At 42.4% G+C, this 14,803-nt stretch overlaps 1 protein-coding gene across 1 annotated transcript in view; it reads left to right on the top strand.

Annotated features, from left to right (window-relative positions):
* The first annotated feature begins 4,027 nt into the window (after positions 1-4,027).
* Positions 4,028-14,803, top strand: part of GUCY1A2 (guanylate cyclase 1 soluble subunit alpha 2) — a 284,330-nt gene continuing 273,554 nt past the window's right edge. Inside the window, exon 1 of the mRNA XM_004427377.3 lies at positions 4,028-4,601. Within this exon, the coding sequence (XP_004427434.3) occupies positions 4,314-4,601 (288 nt within the window). The 5' untranslated portion in view covers positions 4,028-4,313. The remainder of the gene's footprint in view (positions 4,602-14,803) is intronic.

Raw genomic sequence — 14,803 nt, 5'->3', positions numbered from 1 at the left:
TCATCCCCCTTCTTCTTGTTTTGAGCAACAAGTACCCTATCCCTTCAGGATGGTTTTGTGATGAAACTGAACCATAGGTAGATGGGTTGCATTGCCGTCCACGTGTCCCTTTGTATATGAATAAAGCAGCTGGTTCTTCACATTTTGATATTATCTTTAATATTTAATTTTACTTACAAAATTATGCAAGAATATGAAGCATAGTGTCTCCACTCTTATTTGTTCACTATCTTTCACTGAGGAAGTATGTTGGCCCTCTTTAAAAAAGAGAGTATGAGAAAGTGGGCGGTATAGACATATCTCATTCAGGGAACATGGACATAGGGTTAACCTGCAGGTGAGGAATGTGTGTGTATGTGTGTGTGCGCGTGTAATTTTCTAGGTTAGGGATCCAGAAAAATTTGCCCTAGTTAAGAATTCACCAGCATCTATATTTCTTTAGAGAATTTGCTTTAATGTTACGTGCACAGTTCCTGTGAGTTGCCAGATTTATGTAAAGATTGACTACAGGGAGAGATTTCCTAGTCTTCTGATATCAGGCAAGAGCTCTGCTCCAGGGAATCCTTAGGCAGATGTTGCAGGTTGTCTTGCTAGAGACTTAGATGGATGAAAAGAAATTAGGAAAGAGTTGAGAGCTCTAAAATGCAAAGAATTTGGGGAGTGGAGACTGATTGTAGTTTTTATTTGAATTCGACAGAGGTGATTTTTCTTTAACCAATTCTGTGGGGAGGATGAAAATCAAATTAAATGAGGCAGGGTAAGTGAAAGGAGTTTACAAATAGCAATACTGTATATGAAGGTAAGGCATGTACAACAATAGTTGTTGTATGTTTAAAGGGGAAATAGTCACCATCTTAATTAAGGTGGAGAATCTGCTTTCTTAAGGAGTCCTTCCCAGCTCTTGATCAACGTGAAGTGAGCCCTCAGGTGCCCTCACCGACTTCACAAACAAACCAAGTACATTCCTGCCTTTTGCTTTTCCAGTAGAGGACTGGGCTTTGAGGAATTTATTGAAACACAATATATCCAGCAAGGCTGAATTTGTGAGGATGAGTCTGTGCAAGTTTCTGTTTCTAAAATCAGAGCACAAACTCTTCATTTTCAGTGGACTACTCTTTCCTAAAGTGTTTGGATTCCTTTTACTAGCTCTAAGGCTTTTAAAAATTTTTTATGGAGAATAGGTTATTTAAACTTATTAGGTCCTTTTAAAAATGTTAATTCAAGTAGTATAGAACACAGCACTCTTCATATTGAGAGCTTTTGAACCCTGCTTCTGAAAAGAAATACAAAGGAAACCCTTAAAAGTAATACAGATGATGTACTGTCAATGTCTAGGCCTCCATTTGTTTATAGTTTAAAAATCAGTGGGAAAATCATGATCAAAGGCAGGCTAATTCAAATGGAAAATTGTAAGACCACTTTATCTGGCCAGATTCTGTAAAGAGTCTTTGATTCAAATGGTTCACACGAAGGAAAAATGTCCCATAGGTTTAGAATTCTTTCTGGCAATAAACTTCCAGCGTAAACAGGAAGACTCTTGGGCCTCTTCTCAATTTTAGAAACAAATGATACTCATTGCTTTGCACTCGGTCATTTTGACTTTGAGATAAACGAGATTTGGAATGATTAGTAAAAGTTATGGTTTTAAGTTCAATGGCAAAGGTTATTTACCATTAATATAATAGAACCCTCTGTGTGTGTGTGTGTGTGTGTGTGTGTGTATGCATGCACGCAGCAGGAGTTTATTAAAATAATGTGAAGGGCATATGCTTTAGTATCCTTAATAGAAGTTCTAAAACTGTATGACTCTAAAGAACTTGACAATTACATCACCATTATTAAAGATGAGGATGAAGAACTCCAACTTATTAGGCTATGATCGATACTGCACAGCAAGAATATTAAACAGTTTCCCCAAATGTGGAGTAATGTAATTTTCAAAGGAGCCATCCACTGTATTTGAGGGAAAAAAAGGCCAGTGAAACTTTTTAGCAGAATTGATGACTATTCTTTATGATAAAAAGTATAATTTGTGTCTAATTTCCAGTGGAAACAAATGCATATAGAATTATGCATATAGAATTAGAAGTGCAGTAATGAGGAAATCAACAGTAGATACACCACACAATCAAAATAATAATAATAATAGTAATAACCATTATTATTTTAAAAGAGAGGCCTGAATTTCCTCTGCTAAGAGGAGAAACTATGCAGTTAGCAACTTACTCAGCAGGTTGAGAAAGAATATATTTTTAAACGGGAGCATGTGAGTGATAGCACACACTTTTCGTATCTTAAATGCCTATATAAAATCTGAGAATTAGGCATATCTCTGAATCAATTTAGTAGAGTTTTCCAAAATATAAAAGGAAACCTCAAACAGCGTTTATATTTATTTGGGTCCTCACAAACAACCAGGAAGATTTAGAGTTAAAAGCAAATTGGGGCTGGGGTACAGCAAAGGTTTGTTTTTTTGTTTTGTTTTTTTAAATAAACACAATCCACAAACCCATCTGCCTTCGCCTTGGAGGGACCAGTCCCTTAAAACAGACGCTTTGGCTTCTGTATCCTTGGGGAGCTAAAGCCAGAGCCCCTGAACTTTTCTTTCCGCGGAAGGGAAACGCGGGGAGAGTGCTCATCGGCTTTGCTGCAGGGGGAAGTGCAGCCTGTGACCCCTCTTCTGGGATACTCTTTATTTGCCCCTTCTTCCCATCCCTTAGTCTAATGTCAGAACAAGTCCCAGGCTTTTCTGCAGGTACAGGAAGCGCAGTGGGGCTGGGCGCTGAGAGCGGCTGCTGGTTTGCCCTGAGGCAAGCTTTGGAATGAAGCAGCTCCACCGCAAACTCTCAGCGAGAGAGAAGCTCGCGCTGTGGCGAGTGTTCCTGGGCTTTGAAAAGCCTTTCTTCCCCACTCCCCTTAGCTTTCCGAGCAGAATTTGCAGCCAAGTGCAAACAGATCGCATATCTGGCGTAAAGAGCCTAGAGAATGAAGGACATGTGCTCACTCTCCGGTCTTCCCCCAGCCGGGTCCTAGGTAGTGGAGTCCGTAGAGGAACTGTCCCCCAGTTCGCGACGCCGGCAAACGCGGCTGCAGGTGGCACGCGGAGCTGTCCAGCACTAGTGCGGAGCCGGCGGGAGCCAGGAGCCCCGCGCGCCCAGCCGGGCTGACGCTCAGCAACAGGGCTCTCGCCCGAGCAGACGCTGTCCTCATTCCCTGCCGCCCGGCTCTGGGCTCGCTCGGAGCCCACGCGGCCTCGACCCCAGGCGGAGAACATTCGTCCCCACGAGCAGCTCCAGCAGGATGGGTGCCAATATGTTGCCCCTTCCCCTCCCTTGTAAGCGTCTCCTCTGGAATGGGCGGGCTGGACCGCTCGACATTTCCCCTGCGCCTCAGAACTTACTAAATAAAGTCGGAGGAAGGCGGGCAAAGGACAAATATGGACCCTCGTCCCCCACTTCGAGCTCTCTGACTTCCCCGAGGAGGCTCACAGGGAGGTCTTCCGCCCCTGGCCGCGCGCCCCTCTCCCTTCCAGCACCCGCCGGGGCCCGACTGCTCCCCAGCTGCCTCTCCCGCGGACGAGGGGTAGGGCGTTTGGGGTTGGGGCCTTTCGTCTGATCCGAGCTATGGAGCGCTCCTCCTCCTCGGAGGGGACGGTGGGAGCGAGGAGGGCGCGTAGAGGACGGCAACGAAGTGTCCTCGTTGCTCCCGAAACGTGGCGACAGGCGAGGCAGAGACTCCCAATGAGTATGATGGCGACACGTGATACCGGCGGAGGGAGAGCATGGGGGGGGGGGCTGGGGGATAAAGGGAGAAGGAGGAGGCGGGCAGCAAGGGGAGAGAGGCGGGAGGGGAGGGGAGGGGAGGGGCGGGAGGAGACAGGGGAAGGGGGCGAGATAGGCGCGCAGGCGGCAGAAGCCTCTGCCTCCCCGAGCGCACGGGCCGCAGCCCTCCCCGCCCGGCCGCCCGCGGTCACACACTCCAGCCTCCCCGCGAGCGGGAGCGCGGCGCACGGCGATGCGCCGAGGCGGGCGCTGAGGCGGCGCCGTGCGAGCAGCAGCAGAGGCGGCGGCGGCCCCCAGCCCAGCCCGGCGCCGCCGCCGAGCCCGGGCCCCACGGTGCGGCGGCGCCCCAAGTTCCCGCCATGAGCAGCCGGCTCTGGGGGCTCCGTGGCTCCGGGGACTCCCTCCCGACCGAGCGCGACCGCAGCGCCCCGCGGCCCCGACGCGCCTAACGCCGCCGCTCCCCGGTCCCGCCGCCGCCGCCGCCCGCGTCCCCGCTGCCGCCGCCTCGGCCGCCGCAGCGCCGCCAGCAGCATGTCTCGAAGGAAGATTTCGTCCGAGTCCTTCAGTTCCCTGGGCTCCGACTACCTGGAGACCAGCCCCGAGGAGGAGGGGGAGTGCCCCTTGTCTAGGCTCTGCTGGAACGGCAGCCGGAGCCCGCCCGGGCCGCCGGAGCCCCGCGCGGCCGCCGCCGCCGCCCCGGCCCCGGCTGTCTCCGCCGCCGCCGCCGCCGCCACGGCCGGGGCCAGGAGGGCGCAGCGCCGGAGGCGGGTCAACCTGGACTCGCTGGGCGAGAGCATCAGCCGCCTGACGGCACCCTCGGTGAGCGGGGGCGGAGGAGGGCCCGCGCTCGGGAGAGAGCTGGGCATCGGGAAAGTTGGCGCCGGGCGAGGCGGGGCGCGCGCGCGGAGCCCGACCGCTGGGGGGCAGCCCGGCCTCGCCCCGCCCGGCTTGGGGTTCCCGGGGCGCCGGGCGGTTGAGACCCGGACCCCGGGGGCTCTGGCGGAAGGGGGCATTAGAGCACGGGAAAGGAGTCAGACTTCACTCTTCCGGAATCTCCTGCTTCGGGGACCTGTCTGCCCACCTCCGGCCTTGCTCCCTCCCTCGTCGCGGTCACCCTGACGCCCCAGTGCTCCTTTACACCCACCTGTTTTCTTTCCCCCAAACTTTCCCAGGCGCTGTGTTCTGCAATTCCCATTTCCGTGTCTTTCATCTCTGTTCTCTAGCATCCCAAAGGAGCCCCTACCCCTTCCAGGAAACTCTTCCTCTTTTTTCCCACACTCTCTTGGTCTTAGCGTGACCTTCTCTGACATCTTTGAATTCCACAGGCTATCTGCATTCTATGTTGCATCTCTTTTCTCAAATCTTAAGGAACTGGCTGTCAGATACTTTTTTGAGTTGCCTTCTGATGAAGAAACCTCTAACCTCTTATTTCCTCCCGCCTCATGGCCTTTTTTTTATTCACTGGGTATTTATTGGCTCAACCTTCTTCTCTGGGTAGACTTGGTGTCTGGTTTTCTAAATCTCTGTGGTATTTCTTGCACCCGTACCTCATCCTTCACTCGCTTTTCCCTGGATTCTTCAGTGCTTTCTCCCTCATTTTTTCGTTCCTTCCTTATATGAGGACCTTCAGAAATATCTGTTGAATGAATAAATGCCTTCCTAGTCCTCTCTGAACTTGTGCTTTTTCAGGGATGTCTGTATCAGCAGTTCCAGGTGTCCCCCTGGTTCTGGGTATCTTTCCAGAGCACTTCTGCCTTACTCCTGCTCAGGTACTTCAGCTACCCTTGACTTTCACCGTTTGCAGGAATGCCAGAGCTTGTCCCAGTCTTTCTCTAACTGGAAGAGGTCTGTTCTGAAGGAATCTACTCCACTGGGCAGAAGGAGAAGGAGATTCAGTGTCAAACCTCCATCCACGTTTTATTCTCACCTTGATCTTGGGTACAAGGATGTCAATTCCTGACAGCACTTTTCCCTACCCACCCCTGGGACTTTTATTTCTTTAAAATTTCCAAAATGAATTTGAACATTGGTCTTGTTTGACTATTCTTGAGTCTCCCTTTTGAAAGTACTCTTGCAATTGATAGCAGGAGGGGCCTGAGAAGGAGCGGGATCCTGAGTGACTGGGTACTGGTACCAGGCGGTCCTACAAATATCCTTGTGGCCATTGCATTAATAAAGAATGACCTTCTCTTTTATCAATGAAACTACTCTTCGGTCATCTTCCTCTTCTTGTGTATTTTCCCTTTAATTTACCTTTCTGCCACTTTTCCATTGATAACCTAGAAACAAAACTCAGAATGAGTTGGCTACTGTTTGCTGTTCTTTACTACAAATATTTCCCAGGAAGCATAATCTTAGGAACTGTTTGATGTTGCAAATTGTTGAACATAAACCTTTATAAAAGGAGTCCAGTAATCCTGTGCATTTATAGTTTTGTGTCAGTATCTAAAGCAACATTTGTGTAATATACTAATTCTTCAGTATAACAGATTCATATCTGATACAATGATTTTACTAAAGATAATAATTAGTTTTTGGAGGAATTGTTTTTATAATCCTGGAGCTTTCTTTTTACCTAAGAATCAGAATTTGCAAATTTCTAAAAAGTAATAGCATTGACTCTGGTAATGCCAATTTAACCTTAGACTATTCTCAACATCTTATGTGAGGGGTAGATAAAATAAACTGAACTCAAGTCTTTACTACCAGAATAAAAGGGAGGAAAAAGTCTCTGATTTTTACCTTTATAACCCAAACTTGAATGACTCTTGCTTTTTGCTGGATAAAAAGCATGTACCCAGATAATGGTTTTCAAGATAAGAAATTTGAAAATAATTGCGATGATCAAATATATGCAACAGTTATATGTACTTCCATGCTGCAATTCTTTTCTACTTTAGAAAGGTCTTTCAGCTGGAATGCTGAGAATATACAGGGTGAATATAGTGTAAAAATTTTCAACGTCCTAAGGCACCTATAAACAAATTCTCATTGGCTAACCATATCACCAATAGACTTGGTAACACAAAGAAAACAGATTATATTTCAAAGCAGTGACTTATTTCTGTGGTCTCCACCCCCATTTTCTTTTATTTGACAATCTAGAACACTTCTTCAAAAAGTTCCAGTAGTTTCATTCTCCTATGTTGTCATTATTCTAAACTTCTTGGAACACTTGGGGACATGAATTATGTCGTGTCTATTCTCTGTCACTAGAGCCAAATAACTTTTTAAAAAAATAAATTTCTCAAAATAGCCATTACCGGAGCATTCTTAGATGGGAATTTCTAGCTGTTGACTGTTGTGAACCTTCTTGCATTCGTCACAGTGTATTTAAGGAGAAACTGTACTTGCAATGGAAGCTGCTGTCTTCTTAGTGGTCTCATGGAATGTTGTCGCAATCACTGGAGATTTGTTCTTTATTCAGAATAATTTGCAAGTAGGAAAATGGAAATGAATTTAATAAATACTAGGATATTGCCAAGTAATTACACTAGTTATTTGATGAATGGGATATTCAAAGTCAGGTTTTTGATATTTTAATAGCCATTTTTAGATGCATTGATGTTGGCTATACAGATTATATACAATTTTAATAATAAAAGTAAATTGAATTGATGAAATTGAAAAAATTCCAGAATTCAGGAGACCTAGTTCTCATTCATTCTGCCTTGGACAACTAAATACTTGTGTATCTCTGTGCACATTACTTTAACTCTTTAGGATCCTTCTCATCTGTAAGGTATTATACTTAGGGTCCCTCCTGGTCTTGGGATTCTGTGAAGACATAATATTGTATTGTCAAGCTTTCAGTAAACTCTCATAATGGCCTGTGAAAGAAAAGCAAGCGCATGTCATGAGTTTTAAAACTTTGAGGAAAGAAGATTACTTTCTTAAGTAGGGGCATCCAAGTACTATTTATTCCACCCAATTATTAAAAAATCTTTGAGGATCTACTATGTGGCAAGTATTGTGCAAAGCACTGGCAGTACAAATGCCAAACAAAACAGTCCCAGTCTTTGACCTCATGAAACTTAATTATAGCCTTTGTTTTAAGGAAACTGTATTGAGGGAAAATATCTCCGATTGTCTTGGAGATGTCTAGGGGAAGTTTTATTTATTGTCCACTTTGGATAGTTTTGTTCACTGTGAATCTCTGGGGTGCAGCCATAACAGTAAAAATAATCCTAAAGACCTGGCTGAAGATGAAAAAATCACTTATTACGTTATTTATTTTGAAATAATTTGCTTGGGAGCACATATGGAGAAACAGCTGGGGATTTTACATCAAGGGTGAATTTAGTAATGCGTTTATTTCTATTTTACCCTTATAAATGAGAGTTGGGTAGAATCCTATCATTTTGATGTCGGTTTTGGGTTGGTTAATGTCAGCCCTTCAGTGAAGATATTCCAGGAGACTGACTCAAGGGCAAGGCTTCCCTAGGTTTCTTGTCAGGGAACTACTGGCTATTACAACATTGCAGATGGCTTTGAAGGCTTCAGAAGCTATAGGGAGGAGAACAGCAGGAAGAAAAGTAACAGAACTGGAAGGATGGCAAATAAAAGAAGGAAAGCTACTGATGTAGGGAATAGTCCAAGAAACTGAGAGGACAGGGAGGAAAGAAAATGGGAGGGAAGCCTGGATTCAAGTAGCAAAAAAGCAAAAATTCTTTCAGTATTTTTGGAAAAGAAGTTATATTGATACGTACCTAGGAAAAAGCGAAAGGACATAAAAAAATACGTTTAACCTTTCTTGATATTAAATAAAATAAACTCTCTGATGTGTGTAAACCCTTAAGAAAAACCTCAGAAAGTATGAGTGTAACTAACATGTAAATGATGAAAAATATATAAAATATATTTGTGAGGTAGGATATTTGATGTTTGTGAAGTTTTTAAAATTTGGGGCTCAATTTGGCTAATAAAGTTTTAAGCCACAGATTCATTAAAATTAGAAAATTAGACAAAATATATTTTATAATGTTTTCACATTTGTAGAAATTAGATATTATACTCTGAAATCAGAATTTAATGGCCATCTATTGCTTTTCTCTACCTCACCCCTAATCATTGAGAAACAACGGAGCAGAGTAGTAAGAACAAGAATTTGGAGTTTGACGGACGTAAACTAGAAGAACTCCCTGCTGAGCCCCTTACTAAGGGTGTGACCCTGGGAAAGCAAACTCCTACCTTCTCAGAGCCTTAGTTTCCTATTTTGTGAAGTAGGAATAATGACTACCATATAGAGTTGTTGTGAAAGAGGAGTGATATTCTTTGTAAAACTCCTTGAACTCAGTTAATGATAGTTTCAGGCTGAGATTCATTAATTTCAACCAAATTTGAATGCCTCCAAATGATCTAAAATTTTTCTTTTTTTCCTCAATAATTTACTTGCTATTAGCCTTATAGAAAGAGTTCGTAGGTTAACTGATGTCATGTGCCTAAAAAAAAAGTGATAAGAAGGAGTTTATTTTGTTGGCATTGCCCAGCCAATCTATTAAAAAAATTAAAACTGGATTCCCTTTCTGGCTCCCTGGCTATGACTCGTGTGTACACAAGCATATTAATCACTGCGGATTCAAACATTTCTATCAAACTACTGAATGCTATGTGGCAGTATGGAGACCACTTTTATAAATTCTATAAAAATACAAGGACATATACATTTGGTAGAATGTGGGTATTTCACAATAAATTACTTTTAAATGAGCAAAAAAAGTTAGATAGGTGAAAGAGAAACTGCTTATGTCATTTGCCTGAGAATTTCAAGTGTTCCCCATCCATTGCATTCAAACTAATTTGTCCACGTGTTCAAAGGTTTAGTCTGTGAGATGCAACAATTACCCAGCTAATAGTATTTATGGTTAGTGTACAACCCCCTATTCTTGTTTGTCTACCAGCTCAATTGTTAGGCCTTCATTTTAAAGATGAGTTTTGACAATGGGAAATGACATAAATGCTTATTAGTTTGTAGGTAGAGTTGAGAAGTAACTATATATTCCCTTTTAGTATATAATTTAGCACCTTGAAGGACTCTGAGATGTGTGGGAAGAATACTTGAGTGCTATTATGTTTTTTTCCCACTACATCATTATTGATATTTTCATTCACCTTTGTTTTGTTGCCTCTATCATATGGAGCTGAAGGTAAAATAAAAAAATACATATTTTATTGAATATGATAGAAAAATAAATGCATTATCTCTAGATATATACATTGTTCACCATGAGTTCGCAAGAAGATATAATTATCCCTTTTGGAATTTCATACACATCTAGGGAGAAAAAAAGTTAGGTGGCATAAGCATAGAGAACATTTGCAAGGGCTATCTGGTGACTGGGTTTTCTTTGCAGGCCCTTGTTTGATGCATGAACCAGTGATATAGCTCAAAATTCAAAGTTCCTCTGTTTAAATTCTGACTCTACCCTCAATACTCTTATGTTTATCTCGTATTTAGCATAATACCTGGTACCTAATGGATGTTCAATAAAATACTCAGAATAAATGAATGGATGTTCTTGTTTAATTGTCCAATTACATTATTTCTTTTGTGTTTGATGTTTTTTGTATTATATTTGGTTCTGTCAAACAAAATACTTAAATTTTGTACCCAGCCTACGAGAGATACTTTCAAGTGTGCAAAGCTGTTTGGATTTTGCTTACACCTGCCATTTAAAGCAAAACTTCAGAATGAAGTTGTGTTAAAAGAGAGCAGATGGAATAGTATCCTCCTCCTGGAACTCGTTAAGTGGCCCATTTATATTTTAAGAAGTTAGGTAAATGTGACGACTCTCCTCCAGTCTCCAGTATAAGTCTGCTTGTATTTTCTGTATAATTCTCTTTCAAATGAGAGAGAAATGTTTGTCAGCAAGTGGGCTACTGTTGCCAAAAATGCACTGCTAGGAGACGGAATGACATAATCTTGCTCCTCAAATATCACTTCAGGACAGGATCTGAAGACCTAGAATTATGTGCTGTAAACTCAGAGCACCTCATAAAATTGAAAATTCCAGTCTACAGTGATTCAGGAAGTAGGGGAGCTGGAAATATCTCTGACGCCTGGAGATTTGTTGGGGCTGTTGTGGGGAATTGAGAAAGTGAGCAGTCTTATAAATAGAACAGTGAGAAATCACTTCCTGTACAGCCTTTTTTGAGGCTTATTAAATAGTTCTTCATTTAAGCTAGTGGTTATCAAATGTCAGTGGACATAAGAAATACCTGGAGAAAATGGTTAGAATGCAGATTTCTGGGCCTCTTCCACACAAGGTTTGGTTTGATAGCTCTAAGGAGGGGCCTGGACTCTCTCTCTCTCTGTATATATTTTTTAACTTCTCACCAGCTTGAGATTTTTCTTTTCTTTTTTTTTTTTTTTGTGAGGAAAATTGGCTCTGAGCTAACATCCATTGCCAATCCTCCTCTTTTTGCTGAGGAAGATTAGCCCTGAGCTAACATCTGTGCCCATCTTCCTCTATTTTGCATATGGGACGCTACCATAGCATGGCTTGATGAGCGGTGCATAGGTCCCTGCCTAGGATCCCAACTCTAGAACCCCGGGCTGCCAAAGCAGAGTGTGCGAACTTAACCACTACGCCACTGGGCCGGCCCCCTTGGACCCTGTGTTTTAAACAGAACTCCAGGTGATTGCTGGGCACACCAAAGTTGTGCCTAAAGGAGACTGAATTGCACACCCTCAGGGTCGTTGATCTGGGCTCAGTGAGCTCTGCAGGCTGATTTTGTGGAAAGAGTGATCCTGGAAGTGGCTCCTTTGGGATGAATATATCCCAGGCCATTATTGCCCTAATAGGGACAGAATAAAGGGGGTGACTTGGAGCCACATCCTATGGTTGTATCTTTTGAGTTCAAAATAATCTTGTTGGTTGTGTGGTAGAAGGTATTTGAGGCTTCACTGTTTGTAATTTTAATTATTTGTGGATTTTCTTCCCCTTTTTCCTGAGGATGCCTTGTTAGCTCCCCTGAGTTTATGCTCAGTAGGTCACATGCCGTTGCTATCAGTGTCCGGTGACTTCTTTCCTCAAAATAAAGAAACAGCTATTTAAAAATGTTGGAGATGGCAGAGGAGAAGGGAGTAGAAGGGCAGTTGTGAGGGTCAATTTTATATTACCATCAGCGTCTGTGTGTTTCAGAGTGAGATTGACATATTTCTCAAATGCACTATCTACTGGTTCATTTTGGAACAACGACTTGCTCACATGCCAATAAGAATTTTTTAAAAGGGTGAAGGGAGAAAGAAACAGATCTGAATGCCAGAGAAAAATTTTTTTCCTAGAAAGGAAGCAATAGGAGGTTCAGATATCAGATGCATAGACCCACCCCTCAAACCCTATCAAAATATGACAAATATAATCATTGTTGCTAATCTCTACATCCTTAGCCAATTATTCTTTCTCTCATTCAGTGGCTAAGTTGGGTACGGGTCTAGTTGAACTCTCCAAATAAATGGTGATCCAACATTTGAAGAGATTTGCTTTTGCAGAGAACTCTAGAACCTATCTATCATGAGAGGAGGCTGTGTAGAAGTCCTGATGTTACCCTGACTGCAAGTCCTTGAAGTCCACTTGACTCTTTTCCATTCACTGTACTATATTTATTAGGTGTGAGTCTGCTGTGCCCAGTGGGAGAAATAAAAATCTTCTAAAATTTGCTTCCATTCCTTGTTGCTTTATGCCTATGCTTCTTCATGCATGAACTCTCCAACTTAATATTGGGAGAGAATGGGTTTTCTGATTAGTTTTGTACACACTCAAACACAGACAGACACACTCATACACACACGCACACACACATCCATCCTGTTTTCTGTCACTGTATTTTTTTCCTTGTAGAATACTAAGTTATTGCTCACATCTCTATAATAGGACTTATTGTGTTGTAATGTGATTTTGGTTTATTCTGCCTCCTTCAGACAGAGATATATGTTTGTCCATCCCTAGTAGAATGTCTGATTTATAAAGGCACTCAATAAATGTTTATTAGGAGAATGATTAAATGAGTGAATAAATCCTTGTGTAGTTTGTGATGTATCTGGTAATGCTATGTAGGCTACAGTGATTTTGTGCTGCCATATTTTAGTTGATTATTTTAACTGTTCTGTTTGTAGCTTTTTCTCAGACACAAACAATAGTAAATATAGTTATAATATTATTTTTTAGAATGCTTTAACAAAACACTCCCATATTGGGTATTTTATTGGCACTTCACAGTTGTCTGTAGATTGGATGCCAATTTTCTGTAACTGTGGTTAGTATGATTATCTTAAAATGCCTATAGAAACATTAACTATTTGGGGGAGCATATGTGCTGCCACTTCTAAATGTTTTATACTATCTCTTAAAGAGAAGTGTATCTCTCTCTCTCTTTTTTTTTTTTTTTGTGAGGAAGATCAGCCCCGAGCTAACATCCATGCCAAACCTCCTCTTTTTTGCTGAGGAAGACTGGCCCTGGGCTAACATCTGTGCCCATCTTCCTCCACTTTATGTGGGACACTGCCACAGCATGGCCTGACAAGCAGTGTGTCGGTGCGCACCCCGGATCCAAACCTGGGCTGCCAGCAGCGGAGCGCGCGCGCTTAACCGCTACGCCACAGGGCGGCCCCAAGAGAAGTGTATCTCTATAACATATAGAGAAGGTATCTCTACCATGCTATTTAGTTCATTATTATTTCAGTGTGTAAGAAATCCTGTGTAATCAAACATTCTGTTGAACAATATCTCTGCAAACCAGCATGTCCACATAGCTACTCTATAGTAATCATTACAGGCATAATAATGGCACTGGAGGGATAAAGTCCTTGAGAAAAGTGGTAAAGGTAGGGTATTTTTTGAGGGCCTGGCTGAAGTTGGAGATAATGAATTTGTAGCCTAAAATGAGAGGATGAGTATGACTTGGAGAAGTATAAAGTGGTGAAGGTATTCATTGTATATTAAAAGGCTTGTATGTCAGATTGAGTTTGAGGTGTTTGGGGGCAATCCATTGGAGTGGAAGGTTATGTCTTGGGAAATAATGAGAGTGAATGTCAAATGGCACAGACTGTAACATTCAAAGGCAGCTCTAGCCTTCCTGTATTGGACACAGATCTGATGTTAATCTTATTTAATATATATCTGGGTCTTATTCTTTCACTATTCAATTCATTCTCTTAGAATAGCTGATTGATTGGTCCCCCTCCCCAGCCCAAAACAGAACTGATAACTAGTAACTAGTTAGTCTTTGAGAAACTCAGTTCTAACTGCTTGAATTGGTATTTACATTATGTTTTCAAAGTTAGAACTAATCCTTGAAAAATATAAGGATATTCAGTTACCTCATTCAATGCATTATTTATGGGTCCTAGTTGTTACACAGTAAGGTTTCCTTGGCTCCAACTTGATACATTGCTTCTTGAGTATAAGAAAGCCTATGGGATTTAGAATAATGGGTGGCTACCAAAACATTTCCTTCTGTACTGGAGAGCACAGAAGATGTTTTCTTATCTGAAAAGATAAAAATTAGTTCTGGTGAATCAAACATTCTCACTAAGTAAACTGTCACATATGCAGTATTAATTTGTGAGTGGATGAAATTCAATAAAATACACTTAAGAGTTAAACAATTTTCATTCTGTTAATCAGTCTTTGATAACCCCAAAGACTCTCCTGTGTGTTTCAGTGCCTCAGTGTCATCATTATGAGTCTTAATTATCACTGTGCTATAGATGTGTGGACACCCTGGTAAGTGGAGTGTTTTAGATCATCAAATGCTTCACAACAGGAAACTTCCTCTGCATAGATGCCCTGAGGAGCGGGTTCTTGTGGTCTGAAAGAGTTAATATGCATACTCAGTTTCTCATACTCCACCAGGGAGTCTCTTAGGCAAAGGGAGGCTAATCAGGAGTGGATTTTAACAAAAAGTTTTTTTTTAACATTTAGAGTTCTGTGTATAATTTGGTTTATGTGCTCGTCTTTTTTTCCTTGAAAAATGTCTGTTAATGTATGTGTGTGTGCAGGCTGGGGGTAGGGGGCAGA

This window comes from Ceratotherium simum, chromosome 7 (genome assembly GCF_057802395.1).
Source record: "Ceratotherium simum simum isolate JZ-2026a chromosome 7, ASM5780239v1, whole genome shotgun sequence".
Lineage (NCBI taxonomy): Eukaryota > Metazoa > Chordata > Mammalia > Perissodactyla > Rhinocerotidae > Ceratotherium > Ceratotherium simum.
This window is presented reverse-complemented; position numbering and strand designations above follow the sequence as displayed.